Source organism: Anarrhichthys ocellatus, unplaced genomic scaffold, assembly GCF_004355925.1.
Source record: "Anarrhichthys ocellatus isolate YVR2014 unplaced genomic scaffold, GSC_Weel_1.0 scaffold186, whole genome shotgun sequence".
NCBI classification, from domain to species: domain Eukaryota; kingdom Metazoa; phylum Chordata; class Actinopteri; order Perciformes; family Anarhichadidae; genus Anarrhichthys; species Anarrhichthys ocellatus.
This window is the reverse complement of record NW_022280216.1, coordinates 117,054-134,063: the sequence shown is the minus strand read 5'-3', so window position 1 is coordinate 134,063 and position 17,010 is coordinate 117,054. Positions and strand designations below refer to the sequence as shown.

At 41.1% G+C, this 17,010-nt stretch overlaps 2 protein-coding genes across 2 annotated transcripts in view; one reads left to right on the top strand and one right to left on the bottom strand.

Annotated features, from left to right (window-relative positions):
* The first annotated feature begins 306 nt into the window (after positions 1–306).
* On the top strand, positions 307–9,092 carry prr33 (proline rich 33). The gene is made up of 2 exons (XM_031878544.1): positions 307–351; positions 4,313–9,092. Exon 2 carries the CDS (start codon positions 4,328–4,330, stop codon positions 7,436–7,438), a length of 3,111 nt encoding a protein of 1,036 aa, XP_031734404.1. The 5' UTR covers positions 307–351; positions 4,313–4,327; the 3' UTR covers positions 7,439–9,092.
* The window catches only part of lsp1a (lymphocyte specific protein 1 a), a 34,561-nt gene continuing 20,662 nt past the window's right edge, over positions 3,112–17,010 (bottom strand). The window contains exons 4-14 of the mRNA XM_031878546.1: positions 16,491–16,851; positions 15,870–16,012; positions 15,376–15,637; positions 14,709–14,843; positions 13,443–13,486; positions 12,958–13,039; positions 11,513–11,650; positions 11,237–11,332; positions 9,949–10,035; positions 9,404–9,485; positions 3,112–3,809 (exon numbers count right to left, since the gene is read on the bottom strand). Of these exons, the coding sequence (XP_031734406.1) occupies positions 3,790–3,809; positions 9,404–9,485; positions 9,949–10,035; positions 11,237–11,332; positions 11,513–11,650; positions 12,958–13,039; positions 13,443–13,486; positions 14,709–14,843; positions 15,376–15,637; positions 15,870–16,012; positions 16,491–16,851 (1,450 nt within the window). The 3' untranslated portion in view covers positions 3,112–3,789. The remainder of the gene's footprint in view (positions 3,810–9,403; positions 9,486–9,948; positions 10,036–11,236; positions 11,333–11,512; positions 11,651–12,957; positions 13,040–13,442; positions 13,487–14,708; positions 14,844–15,375; positions 15,638–15,869; positions 16,013–16,490; positions 16,852–17,010) is intronic.

The window sequence follows — 17,010 nt, the reverse complement described above, 5'->3', positions numbered from 1 at the left end:
CAGATACATGACAGACTGTGTTGTGGAGCCACAGGGAGGAAAAGAGACTCCCCCCCCCCCCCCCCCCCATCTGCCCCCCGACCTCTGCAGCCAGAGATCTGACATGTGTCGGGGTGTTTTGTGCTAAGTGTTAGCCTCACACTCTCTTTTCCTCCCTGTGGCTCCACAACACAGTCTGTCATGTATCTGGAATGAGGCATGACTGATACTTTGAGTTGTAATCTTCCTGCTGTGTAATTATGAAGAATACAAGTTTGATATTCTCTCATTGAAGCTGAATCTTCTCTCCTGTCCTTTCAAGGGGAACCTGCCTAGAGTGCTTTGAACATCGGCAACAAGTGTTTTTACCTGGTAGGTTCCTTCTTCTTCCATCTAAAAACTGTTTGTGTTGTGAAGCATCATAACTTTCGTCTGCTTTTGTGGTGGATTTATTCACTTAAGGAGGCCATTGTGGACTAGCTTGGTTTTTTCTTACACGGCTATTATTACCCTTTCCTCTTTTGAACTTGCATCCTGAAGGCGGTCTAAATACCGAACCTACCAGAGCCTTAAAAGGAATGGTGGGCTCTCATGTGTCGGATGGCATCAGGTTCAGGGAGGGAGGTGGGAGGATTGGAGGTTTAAAAACACAACCAGCTCCGGCCTACATTTCACTGAGGTGACACACAGAATAAACTGAGGACATTAAACAGTTGTTTTTGTACAGACTGCATGGTCAGTTATTACCATAAACGTATATCTGAATCCTGATTGCACAAATGTTATTTTTACATAAAGGACATTTCTCAGCGGGGTTGGAAACAAAAACAAAAACAGAAAAGTTCCACCAAATTTCTCAGTTTCTCCATCCTTGAACGTTACATTCTTGTGCTCTCGTGTGATTGGGTGTTACTCAATGTTTCTGACCAGTGTCGCCGGGCTGTGATGTCATGAGGTCACATGCTCTGCATTCACTTTCCCCCCTCAGCAGATATATATACACACACACACACACATCTAAATGAGTGGGTTTATGTGGGAAGAGAAACGAGAGGATCCTGACGAAGCTGAACCCCAGCCGTGAAAATAAACCTGTAACCTCACCGCCTACAAAGTTCTGATATATAATATCAAACATTTAATATAGATAGAACATTACCTCTTCAGAAACAAATAACACAACACATTTAAGGTTTAGGAACAATAGGCGAGGGATGGAATATTAGCCAGATTTCCATTAAATTAACCATGAAATACATTTGGATTTGGACGTTCATAGTCCCCAGAGGATGGACCCTATTGGTTTCTGTTGACCTCTCTTTCCTGTAGCATCATGTCACATTTTCCACTATCCAAAAAACATGAAGATAAAAACTTGCAGATTGGCTCGAAACATTTTGTCATGTTCCAGCACCACAGAGGATGAACCATTTTGATTTTAATTACTTTTTCTTGAGCATCATTATAATGATCTAGATTTGGATGTTCATGGTCCCAGAAGATGAATCTTGAGGATTTTGTTGACCTCCTCTCACTCATGTACCACTGTCATCAGGATAGGTTCCCACTTTGCTTATATGTGTATTGGTTTTGTCTGTACGTTGCCGTCCGTCTGTCTATGAATTTTAGGCTGCCTTCAAACATCTGGCCGGGGACAGCAGATGAAAATGAGCCTCTCTGGCTGACTGTGGCTCACTTACAGTCCAACTGTTGATTGGTGTGCATTGTCCCTGCAAAATACATAAACAAACAAACTAACACAAAAAAATATAAAACTTTCTAACCGTATTCCAGCAACGTCTTTAGCTCCACTACTGGTGCCTCCAACAACAGATAAATCACCTAAATATTTCTTCTCTTCAATATTTTATTTGGGCGTAACTTGTATGGAAAAGACAACTGAAGTTACACATTTTTAACGTTACGAATTGACATTTTCTTACCATTTGTTGGGCATTGTCACCCAAAATTAAACCAAAAACCGTCATTATTTTATACATTTTGAGCATGGATCATAACTCTAAATGGATCCTAAAGACATGCAAAGCTGCCTACATGAAAACATACCAGAAAGATGCTGCACTCATAACAATACATGTCAACTGCAGTTGATGCTGAAATATAATATCAGTTATTTTACCCTCGTCTTTCACAGTACTCCTCTTACGTGGAGCTCGTTTCTGACGGCCTGCCTCCATCTGATCTGCTTCACAGCATTCTGATTTATTGTGTTTTTGGGAAAAGTGATGCGACCTGTGAAATGCCAGGAGTCTTAAAAAAAGCCAAGCGGGTGATTGGCAGCGACTCCTCAAACTAAAATTAGTCCGAGTGCAAAGCTTCAGCGGATCAGCTGTGAGGCGGTAACATCATCCAGGAAGAGTTCAGCTCGATTCTCCTGCTGATCTCTGGCTGTAATAACCAACAAACACGAGTCATCCTCAGTGCATCGGAGTTGATAGGACAGATGTTTTGTAAACTTGATTTGTATTTATTCTGTGCTTTTACTGCATTTGATTACTAAAACTAAAAAAATGCATTTCATTTGATTTATCATATATTTAACTCTGATGGCTTTTTTTGTAAAGCCCTTAATAACTTGTTTTTTGTTTTTAGCATCACCAGGCTGAAATACAAAGCCGTTTGGTGAACTAGTGTCAAAGTGCGGAGGCAGTGAACAGCTGTGCATGCTATCATTTTATTTAATGCCATCATCTCGAGATAACAAAGCTCGTTTGGATTTCTCATTGATCTGACGTTTTCAGCTTAAATCAATGGCTACAGTTGTGTCATGGAGTCATTACACATTAAGGGTTCATCCTCTTTGGAGCACGAATGTAATCCAAAAATTACATTTTGATATTTCTTGTGTAGTAAAGGGAATGTTAGCCCGATAGTGGTGCTACAGGAAAGTTCGATGGGTCACCAAAATGATAAAAGATCATCCTTTGGGGACCATGAATCGATACTTTAATGGAAATGCAGCCTGTTGAGGATTTTTTGCTCTGGACAAAACTTACATTATTGAACATTTCAGATGTAGAGGGTATCATCTCGTGTTCAGGCTGCAGTTGATAGTTAAACAAATATAAAAACAAAATGGAGATCAAAGCTACATTAGAAAATATTGTTTTATTTATTTAAGAAAAAGGATTAAAAACAAACAAATAGAAATCTCAGTACATGGATATTAAACGTGAGAAACGTCTGCAGTAGTACAGAGACAAAGCAATAGTTTGATTGTATAGATCAGGTAATAAATGCTGAAATGTAACAGATACCAAATCAATGTCTATGTTTGGGCTGCAACAAGTGAGCCAAGACATTAAAATCTCAGTTTTCATACTTTCAGTGTTATAATTATCATCAGTATGAACTCTGCTGTAACAGGTTTGGACAAAGTTCCCAAAATCAACCATTCAGATTGTTCTTAAGCCAAAAGTTTAAGTGCAGAACAGAATATATAAAAAATTGTGATCCATCAATTACATGACTGGAAAATGTAAACTTTTTCTATTCAAAAGACTTTTAGGTTTCCCTACACACCATCATACAAGGATCAACCGGATATTAAGGTTCAGCTAAACACTGTAGAGAAGAATACAGAGTCAGATATATACATCATAATAAAAACTGAATGTCAGAAAATACAAGAGGAAATTTAACAACATTATCGACATTTGGCGATCAAATCTTTTGCACTTGAGCTGTTGGTTTGTAGTCGTCCAACTGAGTCAGAGAAAGTGATTTATTGGATATAAATGAAATATTGAGTCTTGCTGCTACTGACAGAGCTGAAGAGACGACGCCTCCTCAGTAGTCATGATATAAATCTGCAAAAGACACAAAAATAAAAAATAGTTAAATATGCAGATGTTTTAAAGTGGTCCAAATGTCAGTTTAGTTACCTTTATTAGTTTTCTTAACTTTTAGGTTTTATTGGTTCATAAATGTTTTATCAACTAAGATTTGAAAGAGTATTGTTGCATTTCCTGTTAACACATTTTGGGATGTTTATATGATCTTTAAAAAAAAAAACATCCGACGATAGAAAAGCAACTTTCAACCTACTGAAAAGCTGCAAGACCGGTTTAGTTTTGCTCCAGAGAAAAAGTTCACAAAGACATTTTAAAACCTTTTGAAACTTGAAAAATTCACTGCCAACATGACATGCAAATAATACAAATATGAATAATTTAAACATATTAGTACAGCTGCAGTGATCGTAGCAGCAAAAGTGAAGTACAGGGCCAGAGATTTAGTCTTGGAAGTCAGACAATTTGGCCTGAACTTATTATATTCTTTATATATTCTGACAGTTTTTTTCTCTCCACAGCGTGCTGAAGCCCTCATGGCTGTCGCATACGGTGCCCTCGCCCAGCCGGGCCTGCTTTCCCTGCATTACCCCCCACCCCTGCTGCCAAAGCCTGGAAAGGACAATGTTCGGCTTCGGAAGGTCCTCAAGAGAAGCGCCAAGAAAAAGGTCTCCGCTCAGGTATCGCAGCCCGCCGTGCTTTTCCGCTCCAACCTTTCCCCCGTGAACGAAGCGAGCCCCGACCTCGAACACAGCGACCACTCCACCCCGCCCAAGACTCCAGAGACGCCGTTCAGCCTCTACAGTGATCAGCAGCCTCCACGGTTCACCGTCAGGCCGCTGTATCAACACGTGGCGTCCCCTTACCCGCAGCGTGCTGCTTACGGCAGAGGAGCGAGGTTCTCACCTCAGACGGTGGGAATCCCGTCGTACTCGTACTCGCAGCATGTTACTACGCTTTCCTCATATTCTGCATCGACCCACCTTCCTGGAGACACAGTTCCAGGGCCAGTTGCAGAGTTGGTGGTTCCCAAAATATCTCTGTCAGCCTCTTTTGTATCTGAGGCAACAGTACCAGCTGCTGAAGTGAAAAAGCCAGCTTTTAGCACGATAGCTGAAACACATGCCGGTGTGAGACCTGCTACAGCTGGAGAAACCCTAAAGACAAAAAGTCCAGGTCTGACTCCTTATTCAGCAACAGCTGTGATTCGTCCTCTCACTGTGTTGACCCTGCACGGCAGATCCAAAAGTCCACGTCCAACGTTCAGAGCAACCGAACATTCTAGATCGCCCAAACCGATGTTTGATGTCCCTCAAATTAGAATGTACACAGCTAGCACATCGTTTTACGAGTTATCCAGGACCCCACCGGTGTATGACACAGCTGGATTAACCGCTATTGGCAGCACATTGCCTCATAGTAAAACCCCAACAGAAATAAAACTAGATTTGACTTCAGCATCTGAGGTCAGAAGAGGTAAGACACCGACGGCTCAGCTTCCTTCAATGGGCACGGATCCCAAGAGGAAAACAGCAACTTCAGAAACTAAAATAGGCACTACACTAACAGCGGCGATGAATGCAGTCATAACTCCAACAGCTGAAATCAAAAGAGCAACCTCAACAGCTGAAATCAAAAGAGCAACCTCAACAGCTGAAATCAAAAGAGCAACCTCAACAGCTGAAATCAAAAGAGCTACTCCATCACCTGAAATCAGAGTTAAAACACCAACTTTTGAGTTTCAAACATCAAGAACTTCAGCAGGACGACCTAGAACCCCGGCATACCACTTGTCTCGCCCTACAACGCCTGTCTTTGAAGTATCAAGACCCAATCCTCTCTTATTTGCAGTGTCGCCAATCACAGTAGAACCAGAGAGATCAAGAACGCCCAAAACTGTTCCTGCTATGGGAAGTTTGTCTGCTTCCCAAAGTGTCAAGACTATTGAACCTAAGCCTGCTGAAACGATACTGAATGGGGACATTCATTCAGACATCACTCCTGCTGTAAAACCAATCCAACAAAGCATCACAAAGTCCAAATCAGAGCCTGATCTGACAAGAAGAACTGCTCCAGCTGACTCTCAAACACCTAAAACTCCAACACCTGAGCCGAAAGCACTGGTAGTGACTTCATACAGCAATCGGAGGCCCAAGACTCCAACATACGAAGCCTCCCGACTTATGACCACGTCACCTGGCTTTAAAAGACCAAAGACACCAACATATGGGACATCACCTTCTGGTGTATCCCCTATAGCCTTTCAGAGACCTAAAACCCCAACCCAAGTGGCTCAAAAGTCAAAGTCTGGCTACCGTGGATTGACACCAGCTGAATATGCTGCTTATGGCGGAATAAGAACTTACTCTCCAGCATTTGGTATCTCCGGTTTCAAGATGCAAACTGAGGAGGAGGCTAAAGCTACAACAGAGGAATCAGCAGAATGTAAGACAACCAGCCAAGAACAATCTGTGAAGATGTCCGAGGTTTCTAAACCCAAAGATGTAGATAAACCCCATGTGGGAGATAAAAAAGTTGCCATCACCCCTTCAATCCCTACTATTGTTGTTTCGGAAGCATCTGACACCTCAGGAACAACGTCAACACAAGAGACAAGTACGGTAACCTGTCGGGTTGCAGCAAAACAAGAAAAAACGGTGATTCAAGAAACACCAAAGGCTATACCTCCAACAGTAGAGGGTAAATCTCTTGAGAAACAGAAAGCCGAAACACAAGTTCAGGAAGTCGCCAAACCAAAGACGAAACCTTCGGAAACCAAACATCCTCTGCCCAAAAGTAACGATCAGGGTCCTTTGAAGGCAGTAAGAAAGCTTTTAGGCAAAGATAAAGTCCAGAAATCTGGAAATGAGACAAAAGCTGACGTCTCACATCAAAAAGAGCCGGCGAAACTTGCGGCCGCCACCAAGACTAAAGCCGAAAGCTCGAAGCAAAGCACTGCAATGCCCGCTCTTCCTGTTCCGACATCTGCAGTTGAGCCAACAGGAAGTGAAGGCAAAGATAAGAAAGCAGAATCAGCTTCGGCAGTTAAATCTGCACCTGAGAAAAAGGAAGGCGATGAATCCCTCCCGGCCGAACCCCTTCTTAAGGTCATACAAAAACCAAAGGGCATGAAATCTAAAGTGAGCGGTTGGTCCCGACTCAAGAAGCACATGGTTGTAGAACAAGAGGAGCCAAAATTTCCAGAGATAAGCTCTCAGAAGGAGGCCAATGGGCCGGACCAGAGCGAGGTGCAAAAGGCCGACGAGAAGGCCGTCGACAAGCCCGGCAATCAGGACGAGAACGAAACCAAAGACGCTCCCGTAGCAGCAAAGATGTGGAACGCCGTCCTCTTCCAAATGTTTTCCACCAAAGAGAACATCATGCACCAGATCGAGCTGAACAAAAGCGAGGCGGAGGAGAAGGAGGAAGGGCAAAAGGACGAGTCAAAAGAGATACCTTCGTTTGCGCACCGGCTGCCTCTGCTGCTTTTTAGTCCAAAGTTTGACGCTAAAAGGCTCAAAGAAGCGGCGTCGAGGCCGGTGATGAAAATTGCAACTGTTTTTGAAATGGCTCTGATTGGGCGCAAAGGTAAAGACGAGGAACCAAAAGACTTTAATAGAAAAGCGAGGGGGTTTGCCGCTACTTAAGGTAATATAATATTCTTAAATATATATAATATATAACTGCCAAGATGAAAATGTAAAGGAAAAAAAGATACATGTTCAATGTACAGTTGCAGAAATCTTAGTCTCTGTGTTAAACGAATAACGTTTGTTTGTAGAAAAAGTCGGCTTGAACTTTATACTTGACAAATGCTTCGTGTTGCATTTGTGTGAGTGGTTGTCTGGATGTTACGTGTTTGTGGATTAGCTGGAAAGATTGAAAGAGAGAGACAGCTACATTTGTCTTAAAGTCATTCAGACGTCACATTTAAGATTAAAACGTTTATGTTTTCAGTAAAATCAGAGCTTCTCGTTTCTTTCATGTTCACAATAAAACAGATTAAAGTTATAGATTTGTAATAATTGATATTTCTTTAAAATGTCTATTTTTATTGGTGGAAAACAAGTATTTTTTGTGGTAGAGGAACATTTGTTTCTCTTTAATGATCATTGAAATTCAAAAACTCTAAATGGTGCTACTCACCTCAGGGTGAAAACCTCGTGCGTAGAGAAACGTGATTCTTGAGATATTCTTTTTAGGCTGTAGATGGTTATAGTTTTGTGATTGAACTTTCTTAACGTCGCAATGAAAACAACAATTTGGCAGCGTCATAATTTGCCCTTCTTCCTGTTCCAACAACGTACCTTTAACATAATAACGCAGATCAATTAAAGAAGTACAAGAAATGCACCAATTAGAGTCAGTGAGATGCAAAAAGAGAGAATGGCAATTTTGTTGGCAATCTCTGCACGAAAATATGTATGAATGTATTAGTGTCCTCTCACACCAATCACGTTAATCTATCATCTAAAAATATAAAACGGAAGACTGTAAATAAAGTGCAAGTTTCTACAAGTTTCCCTAAAACTCCAATTTAGAAATAGAATGAAAAATGAGCCGCTAACAAAATGTTTGATTTCACTGTGACTTGAGGAGCCGACTGACTTAAAGTTAACGTACGTTAGAAGAAGAACAATGAAGAGCAGAATGATGGTGAACTGTGGGGTCAAAGGTCAAGATATTCATAGTTAGATGACTGTGAAGCAGTGCGGGAAAAACAGTGTATTCTTCTAGTTTTATTTTTGTTCTTTTTCTCTAATGTTTGTAATGTGTGCGATGGGTAAGATGCCTCCACAGTTTTCTAGCTCACAATGTTGGACTAAAAAAAAAAAAAAACTAAAAAAAATCTCAAGGTCCAGTAGAACATTATAAAAACTAGTCTCAAAACTATTACATTTTTTTAATAAAACTTTACATTCACATGTCAAAAAAAAAAAAAAAAAAAAAAAAAAGAAAGTTATTCTTAAAAATAATAAATAAAACTGATGAGCCTTACAGTCCATCTGCACGATGAAATAATGCTGAAGGTGTATTTTACTAGCTGTGATTAATGTTTGAGTCATCTTTTATCTGTGTTGTTTTCTTGTGAAACACTAACAAACAAACGTGCTGCGGAATAAAGTTTGATTCAACATTTCTCTCTGTTTCAGTTTGTGCTTCAGTTCAAACATCAGAATCAGATGAAGATCAGATTCAGCTGTTGAATGAGTTGAGGCTCAGAGACAGGTCAGAAGTGATCAGCTGAGGCTGATTAAAGTTGCACTCTGGCCTCTCACAGTTTACTTAAATGGATCTGTGATTTAATCTAAATCAAATATATCACACGACCCCTTGTCATTACACCTTCAAGGACAGGTTGCACTGCTCAATTTACAGATTTTGTTCCATTTTTCTTTCATAACTGGTCATATTCCATCTCTATCGGACTCTTTACTTTGATTCTCCTCCTCAGATATCCTGATCAGCTCAGAAAGGATAAAACGTTTAATGATGACTCTTCATTTATTGAGCCGCTGTATTTATGAAACCCCACAAGAGGAATAAAACTTAAATTATGTTCAAGTATTGACATGATTTCATTGATAAAAACACTTTTCCGACGTTCTCACCAGACTCTCCGTCCGTGGGGATCTTCTCATATTTTCCGTGACCAGTGACCACAAACTTGTACTTTTTACCAGCTGCTGAGCTCTAAAGGAGAGAAGATCAATTATTTCAGTTCCCTTACATGTTTATTCACTTATTAATCATCCTGTAACAATTGTAGAGTAAAACGCTGTATCAAGACAAGAACTTTATTCATCCTGTACCCGGTACCAGGGAAATGTACCTTTGATAGCAACTCAAGAGTCAATCAATCAAATCAATCTGTTCATGATGTCAATAATAAAAGAGGATCACAGAGGAAAAGTGTGAAGAAAAAAATAACAAATTAAAAAATGTACTTTAATAAAATGTAGCGATTAAAAACTGTATTCCGATTATTGAATTATGATATAATCACATACTATTAAGTGTTTGTCACAATAGAGGCAACATCCGCATATAAAAATATAAAATGAACTGAAATAAATGAAGAAAAATAACTATAAAAAATAAATAAATAAAAGTTCATCTGGAATATTCATTTGAATTTGTGCGTGCGCGTGCGCACCTTGTCTCTTTGGCCCGGCCCTCCTGTCGAGTCTCCGATAACCTCCCACATGTTCTTTTTCTGCATCACATCTCCGGGCCTCACATCCTGACAGATCGATCAATAATCAATACAAACACGTCAACATTCTGTGTTCAGAAGACACAACTAAATAATAATAAAAAGAAAGGAATAGTTCAACATCTTTGGGAAATCAGATCAGATCCGAAGTCAGGACGCGCTTAGCTTAGCCTAGCTTAGCATAAAGACTGGATGCAGGGGGAAACAGCTAGCCTGGCTCAGCTTCATTCTAGAGAGGATTAAGTTTGTTATTAATAATAAATAAATGAAGAAATAAATAAATGAACAATAAAGTAGGCAATGCAGAACTAAAAGCCTCAATTATTAATTTGAAAATAAACATATTGACTGAAATAGAAAGAAAATGTTTGATTATTTGACAAATTACTTATTTTGTAATTCAGTCAGATTAATGTTCAATTCAATACATCCTTTTTATTTCTATGATTTCTCCATTTATGAATTTCCTCAATTATCTGCACATTTGTTTGACATTATAAGCGTTCATTTCTTTCCGTTTTATTTGATATATTCATGTATTTATTGAGTCTTTTGTTTACTATAACGACAGCTTTAGTCGCATCGTGTTTCACCAGAGACCAAAACCAAAGACCTGAGCTCACAGAAGTAGGCGGAGGGATACACTGCTGTTTGTCAAGAAATAGTTCCAGTGTAGAGATTAAACAAACAGTAGTTTCTGTCTTTCACTGTTTAGTGGTAACATGCAAGATACATAACAAAGATAAATACAAATACTTACGTGTGTATTTAAGTTAAAAAGGATTCCAAAAAGTAACTTTTACTTTTTTATTTTCCAACCGTTTCTCAATGTTTTTCCATACATTTTAAACTATTTAAACTTTAGTCTGTTTCTGGTCCACTTTATGAAATAAATGAACTATTTCTCAAATAAAAGAAGTAAGAGAAATCCTTCAAAGTTGAAGCAGAGGAAGACTTTTGTTTTGATGTTGTCGTTTCCTCCACAAGAGGGAAACCTCATATTACTGACTTTTAAGCTGCACCTGAACACATCTCATCACATGGTGTTGGATCAGACACCATCAGAATCAAAACATACGTAGAGTACCAGCAGTAGAAGTACTCATTGTGCAGGTACATGTCTCCTGTGACTGATCTGATTCTATGTGACATTATTAGATTATTTATTCTGAAGCATTGATGTGAAGACTTTTAACTACTTTATTTTCACGTTGTGTTTGTGACTCACTGTCGGTCTGCAGGCCGACTGTCTGCTGCCGTCAGACGGACCCTTCACCCACTGAGTGATCCGGTTGGCCACGCCCACCTTCAGCCCCTCAGCGTCCTGGTTCAGAAAAGTTTCGGTTAAACTATGGAAGCCCATTAGTGCCAAAACAATAAGATGAAAGACAAAACCCCACAAGTCATTGTGATGCTTAAATATCTTGTCAGGTGAAAGGAAAGATGGCTTCCAAATAAATGGGATTTGGTGTGCGTGTGTGTGTGTGTGGGGGGGGTTTCTTACCTTGCAGGTGGCTCCCTTGGTGGGACTCTGGCTCCAGGCTTCACCGGCCTCGAACAGGTTTTTCTTGGAGGTGACGACCTCAGGTGAGCTGGGCAGGTTGGCCAGTGATGCCTTCACTGCCCGGACCTCATGGGAGTTCTGCACAACAACAACAACAACAACGACAACAAACAACCGTGGGTTAGTGTACAGTAAACGTGTAATATGAAAACCTCGTAAATTTCATGTTTCAAGCTATATGTCCACGGAGAATACTTACTTCTGGTTGGACAGAAGGTAACTATGCCATCATATATTAATTATAAATTAAAATTAAGTCAAATACTTTTATAGTTGAGAACTAAAATAAATAAAGTTAAACTTTGTCATAGTCGTGTTTTATTTTTCTCGACTGTGAAGCCTCATTGTCCTGAATCTCGCTAATATGACCATTTTATTTTCATCATAAATAAATTAAAAGCGGACACAATTCAACTTTAAAATTCAAATTTCCAATTTTATTTTCAGGTTTAAGTTCTCTGCTTTCTCCGTCAATCTCGTTCCCAATAAGTCAGTGTGATTTAATTATAATTTTGGTACCAATTCTGCACTTTCAAATAAGAAAATTAAAACTAAACTTCAGCATTCAGTTTGATGAAATGTTGGCATCCTTGGACTTCCGTACTGAAAAGCGCCATAGGTGAACAATGTGAGAAGAAGATATAAAGAACATCTCAACACTAGTTTATTGGGAGAATATTCTTCCTTCTCAACACCTGTATTTTATTGCACTTCATGTCGAAGCTGCTTTCTGTTTTTAGAAGCTCTCCTTAAATAAAAGTGTCTTTGCATTAACCTCGTTGTTCACCGTGTGGTGCGTCGGCCTGAGGTGAGGAGTGGAAACAGGGACCGGATATCGTATTTATATATATATATATATTTCTGTCTGAGATAACAACAGAGCGCTGTAGCATCATCGACCCGGCGCTGACGGAGACGTGCGACCTCGACACAAAAAAGGTCGGCGCTGCTCTTTAACCTTCGGCTGGTTTTAAACAATGAGAGTCCAAAAGCTCACCAGCAGCTTCTGAGTGTGCAGAAAACACCAGAGAGAGTTTAAGAGGAAACACAATCCGATGTTGATGTCAGTCCATTAAATATAAGACTACAACCAGTAGCCTGTTAGCTTAGCTTAGCATGAAGCTCATAGTTAATGAGTTATATCCGACTTATTAAAAGTTCTTCTCTCTTGATTTATTACCTCAGTAAACATTGTAAACATGAGTTTATGGTCTCAATCTCTAGTTTCAAGTCTTCTTCAATACAGCATGATGTTCATTTAGTACATTATGGTCCATTTAGAGTCAAACAGACCATAAAGCAGGGGATGCTTTAGGGCGGGACTACACAGTGATTGACAGGCCTCTGCTATGTTTTAGTGTGCGTATGCGTGTGTGTGAGCTGACCTCCACAGCGTGTGCGTACTGCTCTAGCTTGTCGTCGATCTTTGGCAGCAGGACGAGAGTCTGCGTCTTCTTAAAGCTGTTACTGGTTCAGTCAAGACAACATGAAACACAAACAGTTAAAACAGGTTCAGGATCAGATCAGTGACCGAGGATCCACACCTTGGGATGACATCAGAGACGCAGCTGATCTCACACGTTTGGATCAAGACCCAGAGTAAGTTTAATACCTTTTTAGTTTAAAATGTAAAATGTATTACATTATATTTAAGTGACAAGAGATGAGAACGAGGCACCAACGCTGCTGCTTCAGCTTCCTCCTCTGAACACATTTCAAAATAAAAGCATAACTCTTGAGCGCTGCAGACTTCCTGTTAGCCTCCAAACTTCAACAACCACCAAAACAAATATAGAAAACTGCGTCTGGACGGAGTTCATCAGAGCCATGAAGCAGAGGGAGAGGAGACACTATTGATGAAGATATTCACCTTTTCTTCAGCGAGCGGTTCAGCGACTCAGTTCTCTCTGAGATCTGAAAAAGAAGAAGAAATTTATTTTCATGTCGCCGCCTCGTTTGTTAATTACAGTTCGGCCAACGACTCGTCCCCAACACAAACAGAGCCGAGTCTTCTGGCCTCCATCAAACTGTACGAGTCATCGCAGCAGCTGTCGAAGCAAAGCATGATGGGAAACGGAGCATGAGACGGATGTACAACGTGTGATTGTACTGCTTCCTCAGCTTGTTGTCAGGTGCTTTAAATTAAGCAAATTAGGTTTTTAATTAATCCCATCTTTACATTTTGTATTTCAGTTTCAAGTTTTACTGGCGAGTTACTTTACTGTACTTCCTCCACATCCGTCTACTCAGCTCACAAATACATGTGAGCATTAGAACTTTATCTACAGATTCATCTTCTGTCAAATTGTGCGTATTTGACAGAAAAACATGTTTCATCTTTAAAGTGGACTTTTAACACAACTCAATGTTTGAATGAGTTCAAAGTCTGGTTCTCATGTGGATGACTCGTGTAAAGTTATGTTTAAACTTACGTTTGTCTGTAAACGCTTATTTCAATGTGGAAAAAAATGTGTGAGTGCAACATAACAAAGTGTTGTGTTTATTATTGCACAAGATCAGAAAATATGAATTGTTCATCAGTGAAAGAGTCCACCTGCAGCACTGTGGGGAGGTCACTGTCCACCAATCAAACACACACCAAAATCAGTGAGTTCACAACATGCTTTTCTCTCACACACACACACACACACACACACACACACACACACACACACACACACACACACACACACACACACAGCTGAACCCATCGGCTGTGAAGATAACACAGTTATGTTGTTTACTGAAGTCAATCAGCAACGAGTCTTAATGGACCGCGTCCTCGTCACACCGCAGTACTTCCTGTGTGATGTGAAGTCATCAGGCTCGATTTGAAAATCATCCCAGTTTACATCATCACGGAGAGCCAAAGTCATGATGTCACTTCCTGTCTGGCCTCTGCGCTCCACTACATGCATCATTTCACAGATGACAGGAACCGTTTGTATCTCGCTTGAACGCGATGTTCACTGGTGTGAATGAGATCTGCTTCTGCAGAGTTTAACCACGTTATTGATATTATGATATTAAGACTTTTCTGGATTCCTGCTCAGAAGCTTTGCAGCTGCAAACATCTCACATGACTGTATCTGAATCTTCTGTTGGTCAGAACAGAACGCAGTCTCCTGATATTCACCTTGTGAGTGGGACTTCTGGGACTGAAGACCTCGTCCCCGTCCACGCTGGACATACTGAGGCTCTTCATCCTCTCTGCCGCCTCCATCCTCCTCCTCCTCCTCTCCATGACCTCCTTCATGCGCCTCCTCTCCTCCTAGGAGTCACATCACAAGTTAAACTCCACACTTCTACATCAACTGCACAAGTCTGATCAGCTGTCAGTGCTGCAGAAAGAAAGCCTCTAAACATAAAAGATAAGAATCTTTTTGACCACTAGAGGGCAGATGAACTCTACATCCAGCTAAACAACACCTTGTCTTATTATACGCTGGTTAACAGCAGTGTGCTATTCACACATCTCAGCTCAGTCGCCAGGAAGAAAATGTTGTCGTTGTACGTTTCTGCAAAAAAAAGTTAGGTGTAGAAGTTTTGCATTTGATCGGGGGGTATTCAATCAAAACTCCAAGAGGTCCAGATTGAGAAAATCTCCTCGTGCAATGGTCCACACACACACACACACACACACACACACACACACACACACACACATATATACACATACACAGTATCTCCATCCACTAGTTTAGCAGCCAATACGATGGTTATACAGACATTAGGACTCTAGAGATGCTTTTATATAATCTGAGCCATGAGGTTCAACCCGCAGTGCCAACAGGCCTGCTTACCTCCTCTTTGGCCAGCCGTTGCTCCTCCTCCTCCTCCTCCTCCTCCTCCTCCTCCTCCCTCCGGCGCTCCTCTTCCACCCGGGCTCGACGCCTGTCCTCCCGCCTCCTCTTCAGCTCCTCCAGCTCCTGCTCGGCCTCCACCTGTCGGTGTCTGAGCTGCTCCGGCTCCTGGCTCCCCTTCTGCTGGAGGCTCTGCCGGATCTTCTCCAGCCGCTGCTCCGTCCCCAGGATGGTCTCCGCCTCCCCCGGCTCCACGGCTCTGCTGCAAACGCCGGGGAGGTGTGTTAGATATTAGGATCTGCTGTTATTACCGACCTGAGCCGAGTCTGTTAGCCGGTGAACTGCCCTTTGAATCCATTCTAGACAATATGGCCAAAACGATGTGGACACTATAGTCTATGATAGTCAGAGACATTCTGTCTTTGTAAATACTCTGTTTTATGGCTGTAGATAACCATTTATTTGGGAACATTCACTTAAAACACTCTACACACCTGGTGGACCTTCTCGTCTTGTTGTTCTTGTACGACGTCACTTCCTCTTTGGTTGCGTCTCCGTTGGTGTTCGTGGGTTTTGGCTCTTGGTGAAGGAAAACCTTGGACGTGTAGGAGATTTGAACCTCTTTTCTTTTCTCCACCTGAAGAGTTCAACAGATCTTCTCTTCAGTCACATTCTGTGTCATTTTAAGTCACAGACATTAAAAACCTGAATGCTGACTTGTAATTTGCTTATAAAGACTTTATCTGACTTGGACTAAAATAACATGAAATAGAAATTAGACGAGTCTCACATAATTGTTGTCAAATGTGACGTGTCTTGAATAACTTTGAGACTTGAACAGACTTGTGTGGAACTATTTTGACTTGACTTTGACGATACTTGGACTTGTTTAAATTGATTCAGACCTTTCGTGAACAAGTTGAAATATGACTAGTCTTCTCTTGAATTACTTCAGACTTGACGTATATCTGTCTCAGATGACTAACTTGTATTAAATAAGATTTGACCAAGTCTTCTCTTTAATGATTATAGACTTGAGATGCAGACAAGTTTAGAATTAACTAAAAACTTAAAAAAAAAAAAAAAATCACACTTGTTTGGAGACAAACTCTTACCTCTGTATTCGGCCTTTGAATCTCCTCCTTCCTCCCGTTCGTCGCCTCCTCTCTCTTCCTCTTCTCTTCCTCCCTCACCCTCTCAGTTTGAATCTTCTTTTCATCGCGCTCCTTCCTCTCCATCTCCACCCCGTCTTCTTTGAGGTGCTCCTGTCTCTGGAGTCGGCTGGAGGACATGATCGAGGTCTTGACGGGAACAGCTTTGTTTATCCTGTCCTCTTCGTCCTCGTCCTCCTCGCCTCCCTGGCTGAGCTCCTGCAGGCGCTGCTGCCTCTGTCTCTCTCGACGCTGAGTCCAGTCGCTGAAGCCCTCGTCCTCCTCCAGAGCCAGAGAGCTGCTCGGCTTCAGGTTGCCGTTGTACCTGAGGAGGAGACGGGCAAGGAGCAGGTGGTCAAGGTTTCAAAGTAACAAAACAACAACAAGCTGCACCAGACTTAATGAGGAACCACCAGGCAGCAACCTCTGGAAGTCCTAAAACCTGCATTCTCTCTAATGTCCACCAGGGGGCGACTCCTCTGGT

Bases quoted from the DNA above. Each gene is read 5' to 3' on its own strand.
- prr33 (XM_031878544.1), top strand. From the start codon at position 4,328: ATGGCTGTCGCATACGGTGCCCTCGCCCAGCCGGGCCTGCTTTCCCTG.